This window comes from Emys orbicularis, chromosome 4 (assembly GCF_028017835.1).
Source record: "Emys orbicularis isolate rEmyOrb1 chromosome 4, rEmyOrb1.hap1, whole genome shotgun sequence".
Taxonomy (NCBI): domain Eukaryota; kingdom Metazoa; phylum Chordata; order Testudines; family Emydidae; genus Emys; species Emys orbicularis.
The window spans coordinates 153646788-153668949 of record NC_088686.1 but is presented as its reverse complement, the minus strand read 5'-3'; the positions used below and the strand labels follow the sequence as shown (position 1 = coordinate 153668949).

Below are 22162 nucleotides of genomic sequence, written 5' to 3'. Positions count from 1 at the left end.
TTCTAGCTATTAAGGGGGGTCACTAGTAACTTTCACATATGTAACGCTTGTGCCAGCAGCTCCAGGTGGCGTTCGAGGACATCGCTCTGTATTTCACCCGGGAGGAGTGGGAGCTCTTATCCCAGCCAGAGAAGCAGCTGTACCGGGATCAGATGCTGAGGAATTACCGGGGCCTCGTTTCCCTGGGTAAGGACCAATTTCTCTTCTTTTATTCACAGCTGTGAAATGTCTGGGTTCCTTCAAGGCCTCTGCTGCCATATGCCACCCATCAGCCAAATTGTGATTTTGCACCCCCGAATGCTTTATGGGAATATGCTTGTGAATGTATATATGATATAACTGGAATATGTTTTATGCTACATATGCTATGTACAGGGCCGGCTCCAGGCACCAGGCAACCAAGCACATGCTTGGGGCGGCACCTGGTAAGGGGCGGCCAATCTTGAGGTGGTGGGGGGCAGCGCGGCGCGGCATTCCGCGGGGGGGGGCGCTCCGGTAGCGCGGCGCTCGGCGCGGGGGCGGCGCTCGGGGGGGGGGTTTCCGGTGGCATGGCGCTCGGCGGGGGGGCGGCATGGGGCGTGGCGCTGGGGGGGGGTTCCGGCGGCACGGCGCTCGGCGGGGCGGGCTCGGTGGGGCGGCCCTGGCCATGTAACATCTCTGTAGAGGTTATGATTTTCTGAATATACTCATCCTATTTGTATGCATGTGTCATTTGTACTTGAAGTTAGGAATATTGGCTGTGTACTTGCTTGATTTTAAGTAGCCTTAGTAAAGCATTTGGTCAGCTTCTTGAGAAAGGAATGTGCAAGTTAAGTGCCCAGTCAAGAAACACTTAACGGGCAATGGATCTTGGAAGGCTCCAATCCACATAAGAAGTCTACTTGAGGACGTTCAAGGTAGCATGTGAACCATGGCTGCTACCTGTAAGTTCTGAGTCATGCATGGACATGTGACTTGCCCATGTGACTCCAAAACTCCATCTTGGAGCTGGGGGGGGGATCCTTTAGCAGTGGGCGGGCTTTGCATCCGAAGAAGTGGGCTGTAGCCCACGAAAGCTTATGCTCTAATAAATTTGTTAGTCTCTAAGGTGCCAAAAGTACTCCTGTTCTATCTGTATTCAGCTTCTTACTGTATTAGGTTTAGACTTGCGTGTTTTATTTTATTTTGCTTGGTAATTCACTTTGTTCTGTCTGCTATTACTTGGAACCACTTAAATCCCACTTTTTTTATTTAATAAAATCACTTTCTACTTATTAATTAACACAGCGTATGTATTAATACCTGGGGGGGCAAACAGCTGTGCATATCTCTCCATCAGTGTTACAGAGGGCGGACAATTTTTGAGTTTACCCTTTATAAGTTTTATACAGGGTAAAACGGATTTATTTGGGGTTTGGACCCCATTGGGAGCTGGGCATCTGAGTGTTGGAGACAGGAACACTTCTTAAGCTGCTTTCAGTTAAGCCTGCAGCTGTTAGGGGACATGGTTCAGACCTGGGTCTGGGTTTGCAGCCGGCTAGCGTGTCTGGCTCAAACCAGGCAGGGCACTGAAGTCCCAAGTTGCCAGGGAAAACAGACTTAGAAGTAGTCTCAGCACATCAGTTGGCAGCCCCAAGGGGGTTTCTGTGATCCAACCCGTCACACAAATGGTGGCAAATGCCAGACCCTTTCAGGCCGGCTTCCTGTTAAAGGAAAACTCAGGGCTACAAAGCCTGAGGCTAATCTCTGTGTAACTTGTTTATTACGTACCTCAGTCCTGGCACAGCGGTGGTAGCAAACAGCACATGAGCAACAACCTCTTCCAGGAATCTCAGTCCAGCCACGGAGGGCAGCAATTCTGCCTTAAGAACTGACTCTAGTTAGACAAATAAGTTAGGGAGAAAACTCTCCTGCTGCTTGTAATAGCTCCCTATCCCCTCCAAAAGACCCACTTAATCAGATGCATGAAGTGGAAACTTAAGTGGGCAGATATACACATGCAAAGATGGGTGTGTTACATTACTATGTTTATGCCTAAATAAATTTGTTAATCTTTAAGGTGCCACAGGTCTCCTTGTTGTTTCTTCTAAGGAAGGTTTATTTCATTATTCTCCTGCCTGGGATCTCTTGCACTCTCGTCTGAAGCAGCGACTGAGAGCAGTGTCCTGTCGTGCTAGGTGCTGTGCAGCCACACACTGACCGAGATCGGGGCCCTGTTGTGCTGGGCTGCACCAACGTATAACTGAGTCGCTGCCCCCAACACTTCAGTAATAAAACTGATTCTTTCCCCCCGAAACAGGCTATTCAGGTTCTACACCAGACTTAATCCACCGGATCGAGGTAGGGGAGGCAGAGCTCTGGATCCGGGATGCTGAAGACTCCAGGGAAAGCTCCGGGCCTGAGAGCTCCTCCCCAGGTGAGTCCCTTCTGGTTTACACACCTGCTAGGAGAGGGCTTCTTAACGTAGAAGGCAAAGGCAGAGCGAGCTCCACTGGCTGGGAGCAGAAGAGAGACAAATTGAGGCTGGGAATTAGGGGCCAGTGTTTATCTAGGAGGGGAATGAACCATTGGGAGCGCTCCCCTCATGATGCAATGAATTCTCCCTAACTTGGAGTCTGTCAATGGAGATGGGACATGTGTCTCACAAAGCCCTGCTCTAACTCAGCCAGGAGTTACTGGGGAAGATAGTCTGGTAGGAATCCCAGCTGGATAGGCACAACGAGGACTAGATAGGATAGGACTGGAAGGGACCTCAGTAGGTAGTCAAGTCCAGTTCCTGGCACTGCAGCGGGGCTAAATATTACCTAGACCATCCCTGTCTCGTATCTGTCTAACCTGTTCTTAGTAACCTCCAATGATGTGAGATTCCACAACCTCCCTAGGTAATTTGTTCTGGTGTTTAACTACCCTCAGAGTTTGGAAGTTTTTCCGAATGTCTAACCTAAATCTCTCTTGCTGCAGTTTAAGCCCATTACTTCTTGTCCTGGCATCAGTGTTACCCACACAAAATTCTCTGTCGCTCACACAGTTTATAGGCCCCTACCCTTACCCGTTCAGTGAGCTCAGGTATACCCTTACACTCTGCGAGTTTGCGGTGTCTTTTACCAGTGAAAGAGCCTTACACAGCAATACCCTCCTTAACGTCTATTTATTACCAAACACCACAAACAGACTGCACACGCTAAGCGTACAATGCTCACCATTCCCAATAAGCCAGAAGAACTTTTCTTGATGGCCAGTCAGGATCAGGTCCATCTGGGGGATTCCAGTTTCTGCATAGTGTCATTGGCAGAGTGTTAAGGTCTGGCAGCTCTGAGCTTGGGGCTGTGTCCTGGAGTTGGTTTCCAAAGAACTTCCTTTGGGACCCCAGTTTATATGGTGAAACTTGAGTCCTGCTTAGCTGTATCTTAACTAATCATTATACTAACATTTTATTAACCAATCCTAACATATTGTAACATAATTCTCTAACAATTATATCCCAGCACCTTAATTGATTTACACCTAGAAAAATTAATTATACAGCAGCCAGAAACAATCAAAGAACCAGACAGAGATCATACAGACAAACAATAGGGAAGGGGGGAGCATAAAGACAAAAAAATAAAGAAATGGGGATTTCACAGCCACCAACTATTGATAAGTAGTTTCTTGTTAGAGAGAATGCCATCCCACTAAGCTTTCTGTAACCATCTTAAGGTGTTTCTTTTTTTGGCAGTCATTTCCCATTCTCTATTTGTGTAATTGATCATTCCTACCTAAGTGTAGTATTTTGCATATGATCTTACTGAACGTCATCCTATTTAATTTCGACCATTTCTCCAGTTTGTCAAGGTTCTTTTGAATTGTAATCCTGTCCTCTAAAGTGCTTGCCACCCCTCCCAGCTTGGAATCATCTGTAAACTTCATGAATGAATGCTCCACACTATCGTCCTAATAATGAATGAAGATACGGAATAGAACTGGATCCAGGACAGATCCGTGTGGGATCCCACTTGATATGTCCTTTCAGCTCAATTTTGAACCATAATAACGACTCTCTGAGTGTGGTTTTCCAGCCAGTTGTGCACTAACTTTATAGTAGGTTTGCCTAGGCTATATTTCTTTAGTTTGTTTATGAGAAGGTCATGCAAGATAGTATCAGAAGCCTTACTAAAGTCAAGATGTGACATGTACTTCTTCTCCCCTATCCACAAAGTTTGTTACTTGCCAAAGAAGGATATTAGGTTGGTTTGACATAATTTGTTCTTGAGAAATCCATGTTGACTCTTACCTGTTCCTTTATTTCCTTCTAGGTGTTTACAAATAGAATGTTTGATAACTTATAGAATCATAGAAGATTAGGGTTGGAAGAGACCTCAGGAGGTCATCTAGTCCAACCCCCCTGCTCACTGCAGGACCAATCCCGACTAAATCATCCCAGCCAGGGCTTTGTCAAGTCAGGTCCTAAAAACCTCTAGGGATGGTGATTCCACCACCTCCCTAGGTAACCCATTCCAGTGCTTCACCACCCTCCTAGTGAAAGTGTTTCCTAATATCTTACGTAGACTTCCCCCATTGAGAAACCATTACTCCTTGTTTTGTCATCTGCCACCACTGAGAACAGCTGAGCTCCATTCTCTTTGGAACCCCCCTTCAGGTAGTTGAAGGCTGGTATCAAATCCCCCCTCACTCTTCTCTTCCGCAGACTGAATAAGCCCCGTTCCCTCAGCCTCTCCTTGCAAGTCATGTGCCCCAGCCCCGTAATCATTTTCGTTGCCCTCTGCTGGACTCGCTCGTTTATCTCAAGACAGGATCAATCACGTATGACGAGTGCGAGGTCGCGCCTAGTCGGAGGACGCCATTTTGTAGAGCAGGTCTCAGGCACTTGTAGAGCTTCACTGTAATGCTCTAAAACTGCCCTGTGTTCCAGGCAACTGCTGCTGGGGGCACGGAGGCACGTGGGGGCCAGAGGAAATTGTCCTGTGGGCCACAACTTGGAGTATCCTGGTGTATGGGCTGGGTATGAGGGAGAGGGGGTGGGATGGTTTTTGTCACATCCCCTCTCCTCCTGCTCTCTCGGTGGCACAAAATCGTTGTCACTGACATTGCTTCAGTGTCAATGCTTAGCACAGCCCTCAGCCTTAACGCGTCTGTGACTGTCTGTAGACCAAAGGCCTGCTGGGTGGCACCATTCACCCCTTCCAGCTCAGCAGTGCCACGGATCAGGTTGCAAAACAAGACAAACATGTTTTTGAGGTTACATCACACAAACCCTGAGTGACTTGGCATCCCCTCAACCCCCTTCCCTCACCCCCGCCCTGCAAAAAACCCCAACCTTCTTGAGAATTTTAGTTTAGTTTTAGTTTTGCACAAAGAATGAAACAAACATCGGGCCCAGGAATAAGCTACATTGTGCTAAGCAGCTAACTGTCCACATGAGGGGATTTTAGCCCCTCAACTTAACTATTTTGAAACCAGTATTGTTAAAACAGCACAAAAAGTGGGGAACAGGCCTCGTGCTGTAAAACAGGAGAAAGTGAAGAACCAGCACCATGTAAATAAAAACCTCTGATTGAAATGAAACCAAAATCAGATTGAAAACAAACCATGGACCCTGTTTCAACTGCCTGAGCACCGAGGGGCCCTAGTCCTGGGTCAGGGCACTGCCTGGATCCTGGGCAGTTTAAACATAAAACAAGACCCAAGAGGCGCATGGCACACATGGGAGCAGGCGCTAGGTGCTGCACAAACAACATAGGGTAGAAGCAACATGAGTCAGGCTGCAGATTTTCACGGCATTTTGTCTCCAAAATTACAGCGCAGTTTCAGTACATTTAGTTAAAGTCATAGGTCACAAAATTTACTGTGACTGCTTGAAGATTTTTAATAAAACCTGCCCCCCTCCTCACCCTGCCCAGGGGCACTTGCCGCCCAAAGAAGCAAAGAAGCCCCCTGCCACCCAGCGCTGCAGCCCTAATCCCAGCCCGGTGCAGAGTGGTTGGGGTGGGCTAGAGTGGATGTGGGTGGCAATGCCCTTCACTGAAGTTTGTCCCTTTCCCCCACCATCATGACCGTGGGCGGGGGCAAATCTGAGTGGCGCTGTAACCCCGCAGGCCAGGTCTCAGTGCCCGGAGCGAGGCATTGGGCCCAGCCCTGGGGGACAGGAGCCGCCATTGCAAGCAGAGGTTCACATCCCCAAAACAGTCACTGAGAAATGGGGAAATGGCTCCGTCTGTGACATTTTCCCTTCCTTCCTTGACAAACCTGCAGCCCTAATGATGAGCTAACTGGCCTCTGCTCTCTCCAGCAGGGCACGGGATCCCGGGAGAAACGAGGGGACAGTCTGAATGTGGGGAGAACAGTGCCAGTACACTGACTAAGCATCAGCGCACGCATAGCAGGGAACAGCTCTACCACTGTGCTGACTGCGGCAAGGGCTTTTCACAGATTGCACACCTGAAAATACACCAGCGCACGCACACAGGGGAGTGGCCGTACAGCTGTGCTGACTGTGGCAAGGGCTTTTCATGGATTTCATGCCTGAAAATACACCAGCGCATGCACACAGGGGAGCGGCCATACAGCTGTGCTGACTGCGGCAAGGGCTTTTCACAGCTTTCATGCCTGAGAAGACACCAGCGCACGCACACAGGGGAGCGGCCATACAGCTGTGCTGACTGTGGCAAGGGCTTTTCACTGATTTCATGCCTGAGAAGACACCAGCGCACACACACTGGGGAGCGGCCATACAGCTGTGCTGACTGCGGCAAGGGCTTTTCACAGATTGCACACCTGAAAATACACCAGCGCATGCACACAGGGGAGCAGCCATACAGCTGTGCTGACTGTGGCAAGGGCTTTTCACGGATTGCACACCTGAAAATACACCAGCGCATGCACACAGGGGAGCGGCCATACAGCTGTGCTGACTGCGGCAGGGGCTTTTCACAGATTTCATGCCTGAGAAGACACCAGCGCACGCACACAGGGGAGCGGCCATACAGCTGTGCTGACTGTGGCAAGGGCTTTTCACAGATTTCATGCCTGAAAATACACCAGCGCACGCACACAGGGGAGCGGCCATACAGCTGTGCTGACTGTGGCAAGGGCTTTTCACAGATTTCATGCCTGAGAAGACACCAGCGCGTACACACAGGGGAGCGGCCATACACCTGTGCTGATTGTGGCAAGAGCTTTTCACAGATTGCACAACTGAAAATACACCAGCGCATGCACACAGGGGAGCGGCCATACAGCTGTGCTGACTGCGGCAAGAGCTTTTCACAGATTTCATACCTGAAAATACACCAGCGCACGCACACAGGGGAGCGGCCATACACCTGTGCTGACTGTGGTAAGGGCTTTTCACAGATTTCATGCCTGAGAAGACACCAGCGCATGCACACAGGAGAGGGGCCATACAGCTGTGCTGATTGTGGCAAGGGTTTTTCCCGGATTTCATGCCTGAAAATACACCAGCGCACGCACACAGGGGAGCGGCCATACACCTGTGCTGACTGCGGCAAGGGCTTTTCACAGATTGCACACCTGAAAATACACCAGCGCACGCACACAGGGGAGTGGCCATACACCTGTGCTGACTGCGGCAAGGGCTTTTCACAGATTTCAGCCCTGAAAATACACCAGCGCGTACACACTGGGGAGCGGCCATACAGCTGTGCTGATTGTGGCAAGGGCTTTTCACGGATTTCAAACCTGAAAATACACCAGCGCACGCACACAGGGGAGCGGCCATACACCTGTGCTGACTGCGGCAAGAGCTTTTCACGGATTTCAGCCCTGAGAAGACACCAGCACGTACACACTGGGGAGCGGCCATACAGCTGTGCTGATTGTGCCAAGGCCTTTTCACGGATTTCAGGCCTGAGAAGACACCAGCACACGCACACTGGGGAGCGGCCATACACCTGTGCTGATTGCGGCAAGAGCTTTTCACAGATTGCCTACCTGAAAATACACCAGCGCACACACACAAGGGAGCGGCCATACACCTGTGCTAACTGCGGCAAGGGCTTTTCACAGATTTCAGCCCTGAGAAAACACCAGCGCGTACACACTGGGGAGCGGCCATACAGCTGTGCTGATTGCAGCAAGAGCTTTTCACAGATTGCCTACCTGAAAATACACCAGCGCACGCACACAGGGGAGCGGCCATACACCTGTGCTGACTGCGGCAAGGGCTTTTCACAGATTTCAATCCTGAGAAGACACCAGCGCACGCACACCGGGGAGTAGCCATACAGCTGTGCTGACTGTGACAAGGGCTTTTCACAGATTTCATGCCTGAAAATACACTAGCGCACGCACACAGGGGAGTGACCATACAGCTGTGCTGATTGTGGCAAGGGCTTTTTAAAGCTTTCAGACCTGAAAATACACCAGCGCACGCACACAGGGGAGCGGCCATACACCTGTGCTGACTGCGGCAGGGGCTTTTCACAGATTTCAGCCCTGAGAAGACACCAGCGCGTACACACTGGGGAGCGGCCATACAGCTGTGCTGATTGTGCCAAGGTCTTTTCACGGATTTCAGACCTGAAAATACAGGCACAAAAAGATCTGCATCTTAGCAAACAACAGCATGAAACCCCTTCTGGCCAAAGTTCATGTCTCCCCACTCAGCTGAGGAGAGGTTTATCTCGGAGTCACTCTGAGAAAAATCCATTTCAAAGGTGATTGAACTATAAAAGAAAGGGCCCAAAACACCCCTTGTTATCTCTCCCTGTCCAGCTCTCGTTTTCACCTGAGAGGACAAAAAAAAAGAAAGAAAAGAAAACAAAAACAGCTCTTGGACCCCAGGAACTGATCCGGAGCTGAAAACGTGGTCAGCAATGCCACTGCAAACCTGTGTTAAGGGACTTCACTTTGAACCACGTCTAGTTTGTTCAGTTTAGTACTAGGAAGTGGTTTTATATTTCTTTTTCTTGTCACCATTTCTCACTTTGATGTCTCATCTCTTGTACTCACTTGAAATCTACCCTTGTGGTTAAATAAAATTGGTTTCTTCCTTAATTGCAACGAATCCAGTGTTGTGACCTGTGTGGGTAACTCCATGTGGGGTGACAAATTGTTACCTATTGATCCCCTTGGAGGTGCAGATTTCAACTGAACAGCTCATGTTTATTTTTATGGTGGGCCCACTTCAGAACTCAAATCCAACACTCTTGTGAAGTGACGGGTTTGGATCTGAAGTTTAGGAACTTGAATTTGGATCAAAGCTTCACAACTGACCCACTTGTGCTATTAACATTACAAAGTTTAATAGTGTGACTTTCCAGTTCTGAGTTCTTAGTCATTATAATATATTCCGACATTATGGCCCCAATCCAGCAAACTCTTAAGCTTATGCTCAATTATAAGTGTAACCCTTCTGCCCATCTAAGTTGGCAGCAACAAGGGCCGGGTTCTGTATCTAGGGGTTCTGTTTCAATAACACAATGCAAAACCGGCTCGAGCCCCCACCCAGTGACCTGGGACAATTACATACCACCCCCCTGGGTACCTCTAAGAGGCAATACTTCCCCTCTCGCAAGCACGGAGTCTGAGTGTAGCAGAAAATGTTTAATAACATGAGGTAAACGACATCAGCATTAAATTGGAAAAAAACACCACAAACAGGATTCCTAACACAAACCATGAGCAAAAGACCCACCCCAGCAAACTGGGCCGTGTCCTTTCCCTTTGGTTCTTGAATCCAGCAACCCAAACATCACCCGGAGTCCCCAAAGTCCAACACCCCCAAAGTCTCTTGGGTCCAGCAACCTCCCAAAGTCCAACAACCCCCAAAGTCTCTGTCCCTGGTCAGTGCAGCCCCAGAGTAAAAGGGCCTTGTTGCTGCCAACTCTCCGTGGGGTTCCGCCGCAGCCTTCGCCATGAGCCAGTCCACTTGCTGCCGTCCCACAAACTGCTCTGCTCTACGAGCTGCTCCATTCACCAACCTGTGAGCCGTTCCAGCCGTCCCCACAAACAGCTCCGCTTGCTGTTCCTTGGGCCACCCCATCCATCCCCACAAGGCTCCACGCCACTCGCTGCTCCGCCAGCCGCTTAGCAATATAGCTTCAGGCTCCCCCACTAGTTAACACAGCAGCCAGTGATCTCAGCTCTTAGTAACTTTAGCTCTTTTGTGATTTCAGCTCATAGTAGGGGAGCCCCAGTGCTGGTGCACCATTGGCCCAAGGTGAATTCATCTTAGCAGCCTGTAACTAGACTCTTAATAGAATCAAAGTTAGCTCTGACATTCAACAGTGATGCAATTGGTGTTTCAGGCCCTCAAAGGAACCCAATACCATCAAGTACAAATACCTATCCCCGTCCTCTCTCAATTCACTGGGTTGTGGAACCCATGTCCCTTGTCTAGCGAGTGCTACTTAGGTGATGGAGAGATCCTCTGTCATAAAACAGTTTCATTGTCCTTGATTCACATAATCAGGGTAACAACACTTTATTCCTCCGGCCCCAATAACAGAGAAACTGGGGATCCCACCCCATCCAAAGTAACCACTATCAGTTGCTGTTGTCTCATGCCAGGCGGATGGGTGTGCCTATGCAAACAAGATCAGCCCCTGGAGTTCTTTTCCACACTCGCCATAATTCACCACCAGATGTCAGGGTAGAGCTCATCCTGACTCTGCTTACATAAGCATGTGAGTGGTCCCACTGAAATCAATGGAACTGCTCAAGTGCTTGGACTTAAGCACACTGAAGTACTCTGCCAGGCGAGGGCCTTAAGAAAAAGTGAAATAAAATATTGTCAGTTTCAGGGGAACTGCACTTGTATTCCCCTCACCTTCCCATTCCCCCGGCCCCTGCTGCCTCCCCACCCACCTCCCCATTGCATTGGCCCCACTGCCCCCCCACAGAGCCCGGCAATCTCCCCTGAGCCTTCCCCAGGCTCCCCATGCACATCCCAAAAATCCTGGTTTCCTGCTGCCTCCCCCAGTCTCCCCAACCATCCCCCCATTGCCCCTGGCCTGTCCAGCTTCCCGCGGGCTCCCCGAGCCCCTCTGCTAACCCCCCCCCTTCCTGAATTGCCCTGAGCTTCCTTCTGCAGTCAGCCAGCCACACCTTGCTTTTCTCACCAGCCTGGATCATGGCAGGGTGACCCCAACACACTCCCAGTCCCAGATTGTCCCTCAGAAATGGATGTTCTGTCATGTCCAACCCTCTTCCAGACAGTCCAGAAATACTACATTAGTTATTCCTTTAAAGGGAATAATGTACACCAGCTCATTTCCATAAATTAAGTTACTCTGACACTTTTCTTAAATTTTCTTTCCACTAAAAATTTTGAAATTTCAATTTCTGATCCGCTTCAGAATCAAAACAAATTTAGAAGTGTCAGAATTTCCCACGGAATGGACACTGTATTTCCCAATCATCTCTCTTCGTAACACAAGGACTAGAGGATGTTCAGTGACGTAAAAGGTGGGAAATTCAAAGCTGATGACAGGAAATACTTTTTCACACAATGGCTGATTATCCTGTGGAACTCACTGCCACATGATGTTACAGAGGGCAAGAATTTAGCAAGATTCAAAGAGGGACTGGATATTTCTGTGGACCACAGGAACTTCCAGAGCTGGAATAGTTAATGCAAACAACCACTGGCAGGGATAGTAAACCTCCTGCTCCAAGACTGGCACTGACTGTAACTATTAAAGACCAAGATGAGACCTAGCACAGAATGATTATCCCCAAATCTGTTACTGTGGGATTCTTACACCTCCTCTGCAGCCTCTGATGCTGGAAAAAGAGGACACTGGAGTGAACAGGCCTCTGCTGTGATCCAGTCTGGCAATTCCCTATGACCTAAGTCAGTGGCTCTCAACCTTTCCAGACTACTGTACCCCTTTCAGCAGTCTGATTTCTCTTGCGTACGCCCAAGTTTCACCTCACTTAAAAACTACATGCTTAGAAAATCAGACATAAAAATACAAAAGTGTCCCAGCAGACAAGTACTGAGAAAATGCTTATTCCTCATTTTTGTCATATCATTATAAAATAAATCAACTGTACTAATAAGATTGTACTTATATTTCAGTGTATAGTATATAGAGCGGTATAAGCAAGCCATTGTCAGTATGAAAGTTTAGTTTGTACTGACTTTGTGAGTGCTTTCTAAGTAGCCTGTTGTAAAACTAGGGCTACTATCTAGATGAGATTGTGTACTCCCTAGAAGACTTCTGCATACCCCCAGGTGTACCCCTAGTTGAGAACCACTGACCTACGTGATTTGTCCAAGGTCACAGAGCGAGTAAGTGGCAGAGCTAGGAATAGAAACCAGGAATCCTGTAGCCAAGCCCAGCCCCATAGCCACAAGCTCAGCCTCGCTCCCTCATTCAAGCAGGGCCGGCTTGAACTTTTTTGCCGCCCCAGGCAAAAAAGAAGAGCGCCATCCCGCTGTAACACGCCCCCCCCCCAGCACCACGCCACTGACCCCCCCCCCCAGTGCTGTGCCGGGCCGCCGAACCCCCCCCCCCCCCGAGTGTCGCGCCGCACCACCCAAACCCCCGAGTGCTGCGCCAGGCCGCCCCCCCGGAGCGCCACACCGGGCCAGGCCGCCCAAACCCCCAGAGCAGAGCGCCGCGCCAGCCAACCCCCCGCCTCCCTCCCGAGTGCCACGCCGGGCCGCCCAAACCCCTGCCTCCCCAAGTGCCGGGCTGTGCAAACCCCCGAGCACTGGGCCGGGCCGCCCAAACCCCCGCCCCCTGGTGCGCCGTTCCGCCGAAGTCCCCGCCCCCCGGTGCACCGTGCCGCCGAAGCCCCTGCACCCCCGCAGCGCCGCACCATGCCTCCGAAACACCCCCAGCGCTGCCCGGCCGGAAAAAAAAAAAAAAACCCTCGAGCGCCGCCCCGCCCCGCCAAACAACAACAACAAAAAACCCACCGCGATCGCCCCCCGCCACCCCAACATTGGCTGCCCCTTCTAAGGTGCCGCCCCAAGCACGTGCTTGGTCGGCTGGTGCCTGGAGCCGGCTCTGCATTCAAGGCTGTGAACGTCCCTTGGCATGGTCTCGCCTAGCCCAGAGAATGCAGCAAGGCTGCAGCCCATGAGCCCCTCTGCCCCAGGAATTGGGCTGGCACGACCCGGCTACGTTCCCCTCCCTTGATGACAATCTCAGTGGATGCTTTGGGCATGCTCTTGCTCCAGCACTGCTTGATGATGCTGGCCTGGTTGGTGTTCAGATCAGGGTTGGGTCTCTCCTTTGAAATAGCACAGAGAGGGGGAGACACAGCTGGGATCTGATTCCAGGGCAGTCCCAGCTCCCAGCCCCCACTACTATAACCCACCAGCCTCCCCTGCCCTCCCTGAGGCAGGGATAGAACCCAGGCATCCTGAGGCCCCTGGTGACCCTCCCTGCCCCAAACCACCTGCCCCTCTTCAGCCACCGTTAGCTGTTACCTCCGGCTGCATGAACCACAGGAAGAACCGGCTGTGCTGGGCGTCCCGCAGGCCCTTGATGTGTTTAAACTTGGACCATTTGTTGCAGCTGGTGTAGGTGGCATCGGAGCTCGGCCCGATGTACAGGGGCTGGGGTAGCCAGCCGGGATGAGCCCCGAGGCCAGAACATGACATCTGTGTGGGGCAGCCGCCCTTCCTATGACACTGGGCAGGGATATGGGTGTGAGCTCCTGAAACACAAACGTTACACAGCTGGGTGAGAGCTCCTGTAACACACACACACACATACAGCCCTCCTGAAACACACACACAATACATCCATGTGAGAGCTCCTGGAACCAAAGGTGCTAGAATTAGGGGTGCTGCGTGACCCCCTGGTTTGAAGTGGTTTCCAATCCATACAGGGGTTACGGTTTGGTTCACTGGTTCTCAAGCACCCCCGTCCCCCACTATACAAACGGCTCCAGTCCCGCACCTTGCCTGTAACGCGCACAGACACAGAGCGAGCGCTGCTCTGACACACACACACACCATACACAGCCTGGGGGGGGGGGTGATCTCCTGTGACACACGCTCCCAGCCCCCCACGGCGGGACCCCACTCCCAGCGCAGGGGGAGCGACCCAAGGCCGCATTCGGGACCCAGGCGTCCGGGAGGGCAGGGCCGGAAGGGCCCTACGCTGGGGCCTCCCCCGGCTGCAGGAGCTGACGGCGCAGGCGCGGGGCCTTTGAGCTGGGGACGGGCGGGGAGCACAGAAGGGCTGGAGCCGGCGCGTCCCGCAGCGCGCAGCGAGCGGGCTGGAGGCAGGCCCAGGGCGGGGAGCGGGCGAGAGACACCCCCGGGGAGGCACCAGCCGCGGGGCGGGAAGTCGCTGCCCGGAGGAAGCGGCCGGGGACGAGCCCGGCGATGGCTGCAGCGGGGCCGGCGCAGGTAGGACGCGGGGCGGGGACTCCCCGGCCGGGCACTGGCTGGTCCCGGCTGGGGGCCGAGGGGGGCCGGGACCCGGGTCCCTCCCGCGCTAGTGACCCCGGGGCTGGGGGCTGCAGCAGCCGGAGCGCTGGGGTCGGGGGGCGGCTCTGGGGCCCCGGGGCTGGGGGGGCCCTGGCCGGGCGGACACGCGGAGCCGAGCGCGGCCCCTTCCCCCGAGCGAGGCCCCGGCCGGGCAGAGGAGCCCGGAGGCGCCTGAGCCGGGGCGGGAGCGGGGCTGAGCACAGGCCTGGGGCGGAGGCGGGACTCCGGCCGGGGGGGAGGAGCCTGTTCCCGGCCCTGGGATTCGGGCCCTGCCCAGCGCCCCGCCCCAGAGCCCCGTGGGGAGCCGAGGGCGACTCCTGTCCCAGCCAGCAGGGCCCCGACTCCCTGGGGGAGCTGTGCGGGGTGGGGGAATCTCCCTGGGTCACAGCTGCTGGGCTGGGGGTTCCCTGGGAGTCGCTCCCCTAGAAACCGCGTCCCCTGCTGAGACTCCGGGCTGGGGGCTGGAGCGGAAGGTGCTGAGTGTGTAACGCTTGTGCCAGCAGCTCCAGGTGGCGTTCGAGGACATCGCTCTGTATTTCACCCGGGAGGAGTGGGAGCTCTTATCCCAGCGAGAGAAGCAGCTGTACAGGAGCCAGATGCTGAGGAATTACTGTGCCCTCGTTTCCCTGGGTAAGGACTGAGTTCCCTTCATTTATTCACAGCTGTGAAATGTCTGATTCCTTCAAGGCCTCTGCTGCCATGTGCCACCCATCAGCCAAATTGTGATTTTGCACCCCCGAATGCTTTATGGGAATATGCTTGTGAATGTATATATGATATAACTGGAATATGTTTTGTGCTACATATGCCATGTAACATCTCTGTAGAGGTTATGATTTTCTGAATATACTCATCCTATTTGTATGCATGTGTCATTTGTACTTGAAGTTAGGAATATTGGCTGTGTACTTGCTTGATTTTAAGTAGCCTTAGTAAAGCATTTGGTCAGCTTCTTGAGAAAGGAATGTGCAAGTTAAGTGCCCAGTCAAGAAACACTTAACGGGCAATGGATCTTGGAAGGCTCCAATCCACATAAGAAGTCTACTTGAGGACGTTCAAGGCAGCATGTGAACCATGGCTGCTACCTGTAAGTTCTGAGTCATGCATGGACATGTGACTTGCCCATGTGACTCCAAAACTCCATCTTGGAGCTGGGGGGTGACCCGCCCACTTCCCGGAACCCAATAAGTACACAGGGGGAGGGAGGGGTGTCCGCCAAAGAGAGAGTCTATTTAAACCTCTGGGAGATCCCTCCATTTTGTCTTCAGCTGGCTCTGCACCCCCAAAGGATACCTGAAAGAAACTGGAACAAAGGACAGTAACCACAGGGGGTGTGAGTGGTTGCTGGACCCAGACTAGAAGGAGGCTAGTCTGTAAAGAGGCTTATTGGAACAACTTTGAGGGTGAGATTTTATCTGTATTCAGCTTCTTACTGTATTAGGTTTAGACTTGCGTGTTTTATTTTATTTTGCTTGGTAATTCACTTTGTTCTGTCTGCTATTACTTGGAACCACTTAAATCCCACTTTTTTTATTTAATAAAATCACTTTTTTTTTTCTTTCTTTTCTTTCTACTTACTAATTAACACAGCGTATGTATTAATACCTGGGGGGGCAAACAGCTGTGCATATCTCTCCATCAGTGTTATAGAGGGCGGACAATTTTTGAGTTTACCCTTTATAAGCTTTATATAGGGTAAAATGGATTTATTTGGGGTTTGGACCCCATTGGAAGCTGGGCATCTGAGTGTTCGAGACAGGAACACTTCTTAAGCTGATTTCAGTTAAGCCTGCAGCTGTTAGGGGACGTGGTTCAGACCTGGGTCTGGGTTTGCAGCCGGCTAGCGTGTCTGGCTCAAACCAGGCAGGGCACTGAAGTCCCAAGTTGCCAGGGAAAACAGACTTAGAAGTAGTCTCAGCACATCAGTAGGCAGCCCTAAGGGGGTTTCTGTGATCCAACCCGTCACACAAATGGTGGCAAATGCCAGACCCTTTCAGGCCGGCTTCCTGTTAAAGGAAAACTCAGGGCTACAAAGCCTGGGGAATATCTCTGTGTAACTTGTTTATTATGTACCTCAGTCCTGGCACAGCGGTGGTAGCAAACAGCACATGAGCAACAACCTCTTCCAGGAATCCCAGTCCAGCCACGGAGGGCAGCAATTCTGCCTTAAGAACTGACTCTAGTTAGACAAATAAGTTAGGGAGAAAACTCTCCTGCTGCTTGTAATAGCTCCCTATCCCCTCCAAAAGACCCACTTAATCAGATGCATGAAGTGGAAACTTAAGTGGGCAGATATATATACACATGCAAAGATGGGTGTGTTACTATGTTTATGCCAACGTATAACTGAGTCGCTGCCCCCAACACTTCAGTAATAAAACTGATTCTTCCCCCCCCCCAAACAGGCTATTCAGGTTCTACACCAGACTTAATCCACCGGATCGAGGTAGGGGAGGCAGAGCTCTGGATCCGGGATGCTGAGGACTCCAGGGAAAGCTCCGGGCCTGAGAGCTCCTCCCCAGGTGAGTCCCTTCTGGTTTACACACCTGCTAGGAGAGGGCTTCTTAATGTAGAAGGCAAAGGCAGAGCGAGCTCCACTGGCTGGGAGCAGAAGAGAGACAAATTGAGGCTGGGAATTAGGGGCCAGTGTTTATCTAGGAGGGGAATGAACCATTGGGAGCGCTCCCCTCATGATGCAATGAATTCTCCCTTACTTGGAGTCTGTCAATGGAGATGGGACATGTGTCTCACAAAGCCCAGCTCTAACTCAGCCAGGAGTTACTGGGGAAGATAGTCTGGTAGGAATCCCAGCTGGATAGGCACAACGAGGACTAGATAGGATAGGACTGGAAGGGACCTCAGTAGGTAGTCAAGTCCAGTTCCTGGCACTGCGGCAGGGCTAAATATTACCTAGACCATCCCTGTCTCGTATCTGTCTAACCTGTTCTTAGTAACCTCCAATGATGTGAGATTCCACGACTTCCCTAGGTAATTTGTTCTGGTGTTTAACTACCCTCAGAGTTTGGAAGTTTTTCCGAATGTCTAACCTAAATCTCCCTTGCTGCAGTTTAAGCCCATTACTTCTTGTCCTGGCATCAGTGTTACCCACACAAAATTCTCTGTCGCTCACACAGTTTATAGGCCCCTACCCTTACCCGTTCGGTGGGCTCAGGTATAACCTTACACTCTGCGAGTTTGCGGTGTCTTTTACCAGTGAAAGAGACTTACACAGCAATACCCTACTTAACGTCTATTTATTACCAAACACCACAAACAGACTGCACACGCTAAGCGTACAATGCTCACCATTCCCAATAAGCCAGATGAACTTTTCTTGATGGCCAGTCAGGATCAGGTCCATCTGGGGGATTCCAGTTTCTGCATAGTGTCATTGGCAGAGTGTTGAGGTCTTGGAGCTCTGAGCTAGGGGCTGTGTCCTGGAGTTGGTTTCCAAAGAACTTCCTTTGGGACCCCAGTTTATATGACGTTGAGTGACTTTGTGTGATGTGACAAACCCCCCCCCCCAAAAAAAGTCCACCAACCTTCTTGAGGATTTTAGTTTAATTTTAGTTTAGCATAAAGAAAGAAACAAACTTTTGGCCCAGGAATAAGCTACGTTGTGCTAAGCAGCTAACTGTGGCCACATGATGGGATTTTAGCCCCTCAACTGAACTATTTTGAAACCAGTATTGTTAAAACAGCACAAAAAGTGGGGAACAGGCCTCGTGCTGTAAAACAGGAGAAAGTGAAGAACCAGCACCATGTAAATAAAAACCTGATTGAAATGAAACCAAAATCAGATTGAAAACAAACCATGGACCCTGTTTCAACTGCCTGAGCACCGAGGGGCCCTAGTCCTGGGTCAGGGCACTGCCTGGATCCTGGACAGTTTAAACATAAAACAAGACCCAAGAGGCGCGTGGCACACATGGGAGCAGGCGCTAGGTGCTGCACAAACAACATAGGGTGGAAGCAACATGAGTCAGGCTGCAGATTTTCACGGCATTTTGTCTCCAAAATTACAGTGCAGTTTCTGTACTTTTAGTTAAAGTCACAGGTCACAAAATTTACTGTGACTGCTTGAAGATTTTTAATAAAACCTGCCCCCCTTCTCACCCTGCCCAGGGGCACTTGCCGCCCAAAGAAGCATGCCCCCCCTGCCACCCAGCGCTGCAGCCCTAATCCCAGCCCGGTGCAGAGTGGTTGGGGTGGGCTAGAGTGGATGTGGGTGGCAATGCCCTTCACTGAAGTTTGTCCCTTTCCCCCACCATCATGACTGGGGGCGGGGGCAAATCTGAGTGGCGCTGTAACCCTACAGGCCAGGTCTCAGTGCCCGGAGCGAGGCATTGGGTCCAGCCCTGGGGGACAGGAGCCGCCATTGCAGGCAGAGATTCACATCCCCAAAACAGTCACTGAGAAGTGGGGAAATCGCTCCGTCTGTGACATTTTTCCTTCCTTCCTTGACAAATCTGCAGCCCTAATGATGAGCTAACTGGCCTCTGCTCTCTCCAGCAGGGCACGGGATCCCGGGAGAATCGAGGGGACAGTCTGAATGTGGGGAGAGCACAGAGGGAGAGCAGGATCCCACAGCCCACACGGGGATCAATATGCTGCATACCGTCCATCTCCTGGGTAGACTCAGCCAGAGACCAGACCTGGCTACACACCAGAGACTCCCCATGGGCCGGTGTCCCCACCGCTGCATCGACTGCGGCAAGAAGTTCAGCAACCCACTCACACTGAAACAGCACCAGCGCACGCACACCAGGGAGCAGCCGTACCGCTGTGCCAACTCTGGGCAGAGGTTCAACAATGCCAAAACACTGACCCAGATTCAGCGCAAGCGCATCAGGGAGCAGGCCTATCACTGTGCTGATTGTAACAAGGGTTTTGCACACAGCTCACAGCTGAGAGTACATCAGCGCACCCACACCGGGGAGAGGCCGTATCGCTGTGCTGACTGTGGCAGGGGTTTTGCAGAGAGGTCAAAGCTGAGAAGACATGAGCACACACACACCGGGGAGAGGCCGTATCGCTGTGCTGACTGTGGCAGGGGTTTTGCAGAGAGGTCAAAGCTGAGAAGACATGAGCACACACACACTGGGCAGTGGCCGCACCGCTGTGCTGACTGTGGCAAGGGCTTTGCAGAGATCTCAAAGCTGAGTAGACATCAGCGCACGCACACCGGGGAGCGGCCGCACCGCTGTGCTGACTGCGGGAAGGGCTTTGCACAGATCTCAGATCTCAGATCACACCAGCACACACACACTGGGGAGCGTCCGTACCGCTGTGCTGACTGTGGCAAGGGATTTGCGTCGTGGTCAAATCTGAGTAGACATAAGCGCACACACACTGGGGAGCGGCCGCACCGCTGTGCCTACTGTGGCAAGGGCTTTGCACAGATCTCAGGGATGCGAACGCACCAGCAAACACACACCGGGGAGCGGCCGTACCGCTGTGCAGACTGCGGAAAGAGCTTTGCACGGATCTCAGGGCTGAGATTGCACCAGCCCACACACACTGGGGAGCGGCTGTACCACTGTAGTGACTGTGGCAAGGACTTTGCACGAAGCTCAAGCTTAAGAGTGCATTATCACAAACACACCAGGAAACGGCCTCACCATTGCACCGACTGCGGCAAGGGCTTTGCACAGGTCTCAGATCTGAGAACACACCAGCGGACGCACACCGGGGAGCGGCCGTACCGCTGTGATGATTGTGGGAAGCGCTTCAGCAGGGCCAGTACACTGACCAACCATCAGCGCACGCACACTGGGGAACAGTCGTACCGCTGTGACGATTGCAGCAAGAGCTTCAGCAGTGCCAGTACACTGACTAAGCATCAGCGCACGCATAGCAGGGAACAGCTCTACCACTGTGCTGACTGCGGGAAGGGCTTTTCACAGATTTCAGGCCTGAAAATACACCAGCGCACGCACACAGGGGAGCGGCTGTACAGCTGTGCTGACTGTGGCAAGAGCTTTTCATGGATTTCATGCCTGAAAAGACACCAGCATATACACACAGGGGAACGGCCATACAGCTGTGCTGACTGCAGCAGGGGCTTTTCACGGATTTCATGCCTGAAAATACACCAGCGCACGCACACTGGGGAGCGGCCATACAGCTGTGCTGACTGCAGCAGGGGCTTTTCACAGCTTTCAGGCCTGAGAATACACCAGCGCACGCACACTGGGGAACGGCCATACAGCTGTGCTGACTGCGGCAGGGGCTTTTCACAGCTTTCAGGCCTGAGAATACACCAGCGCACGCACACTGGGGAGCGGCCATACAGCTGTGCTGACTGCGGCAGGGGCTTTTCACAGCTTTCAGGCCTGAGAATACACCAGCGCACGCACACTGGGGAACGGCCATACAGCTGTGCTGACTGCGGCAGGGGCTTTTCACAGCTTTCAGGCCTGAGAATACACCAGCGCACGCACACAGGGGAGCGGCCATACAGCTGTGTTGACTGCGGCAGGGGCTTTTCACAGCTTTCAGGCCTGCGAGCACATCAGCGCACACACAGGGGAGCAGCCCTACAGCTGTCATAATTGCGGCAAGAACTTCAGCAGCAACAGTGCATTGACAAGGCATCAGCGCACGGACACAAGGGAGCGGCCGCACAGCTGTGCTGAGACTGTGTTGGGCAGAGAAGGGGACTTGGCTAAGCAGTGGGGGGAAGAATAGACAGGTGAGGGGATTTTAGAGTAGATGGTCACAAGCTACTCCATTAGGGACCCCCTGCATCTAGGTGGGATCCAGCCAGGTCATCCCCTTCCCCCATCTCACTGGGTTCCAGCCAGGTCTCTCACTCTCTGTCTCTCTCACACACACTTTTACCTGGGATGCACCCAGGACAAACCTCCCCCCCATCTAGATGGGACCCAGCTCGGAACTTCCCCCACACCTACTTTGGTTCCAGCCAGCTGGTGACTCCTGAGTGACATCTAGAGGTGCCATTTGCAGTCCTGTCTCAGCCTGGATTGGTCGGGGGGCGGGAGGGCAGCTCGGTGCGTGTGATTGAAAGAAGACTCAGGAACTGCTTACACTGTCTACAGGTCTGTCGCATCTTACGCGCATTTAACATGCGCGATTTCAGCTTTACGCGGTCGGCAAAAACAAAAAAAAGAATAACAACAATTTTAATACTGTACCTGTAGTGCGGGCGATTCCGCCTGCCATGACACTCAATGTAATTTTGACTATACGTGATTTTTGCTATACGCGCTGACTGCGGAACGTAACCCCAGCGTACGATGCGACAGACCTGTACTTTAAATAGAAATGTGATGATGATGAACTATGTGTGATGTCGCACTCCATATGCTTTATGAAAATATGCTTAGGAATATGACATAACTGGAGTATGCTTTATTCTAAATGCCCCCTGTAACATATCATTAGAAAGCTTGTAATCTACTGAGTGTGTTCATCCTATTTGTTTGCATGTCTTATTTCTATGTCTGGAGTTAGGAGAATAAGGTATGAACTTGAACTACTGATGTAGACATATTAAGTGGAGGCCATTAAGGGTGCTTCAGAATTACTGAGTCGTGAATGGCTTTGTTTACCTGCAAGCCTTCCTGTGGGCTAACCCAGGAAGAATGGAGACTGGGGTCTTACAGAGACATGTGACCCTGTCACCTGATACTGAAATCCATCTTGAAAATGGTACTTTTCGGAGGGGTGGAATTCCAAATAAAGGTGTCCCGCCTTAGAGAAATTCTATATAAGGCTGGGGAAGTAAACAATGAGTGTCTTCAA

At 51.8% G+C, this 22162-nt stretch overlaps 2 protein-coding genes and 1 long non-coding RNA gene across 3 annotated transcripts; 2 read left to right on the top strand and 1 right to left on the bottom strand.

The window, feature by feature from the left end:
• The first annotated feature begins 94 nt into the window (after positions 1 to 94).
• Positions 95 to 8994, top strand: LOC135877344 (oocyte zinc finger protein XlCOF6-like). The gene is made up of 3 exons (XM_065402771.1): positions 95 to 186; positions 2279 to 2395; positions 6269 to 8994. Exons 1-3 carry the CDS (start codon positions 153 to 155, stop codon positions 8215 to 8217), a joined length of 2100 nt encoding a protein of 699 aa, XP_065258843.1. The 5' UTR covers positions 95 to 152; the 3' UTR covers positions 8218 to 8994.
• Positions 8995 to 9525: 531 nt separating this feature from the next.
• Positions 9526 to 14051, bottom strand: LOC135877381 (uncharacterized). The gene is made up of 3 exons (XR_010561360.1): positions 13860 to 14051; positions 13385 to 13614; positions 9526 to 10705 (listed from the first exon to the last, which is right to left on the bottom strand). It is a non-coding gene; the product is annotated as an uncharacterized LOC135877381 (long non-coding RNA).
• A 239-nt stretch (positions 14052 to 14290) lies between these two features.
• On the top strand, positions 14291 to 21668 carry LOC135877938 (zinc finger protein 709-like). Its single transcript, XM_065403460.1, is given in 6 exon segments — positions 14291 to 14314; positions 14899 to 15025; positions 16801 to 16917; positions 18911 to 20236; positions 20489 to 20915; positions 20917 to 21668. Coding segments are annotated over 6 exon segments (2190 nt in total). The 3' UTR covers positions 21086 to 21668.
• The last annotated feature ends 494 nt before the right edge of the window (positions 21669 to 22162 follow it).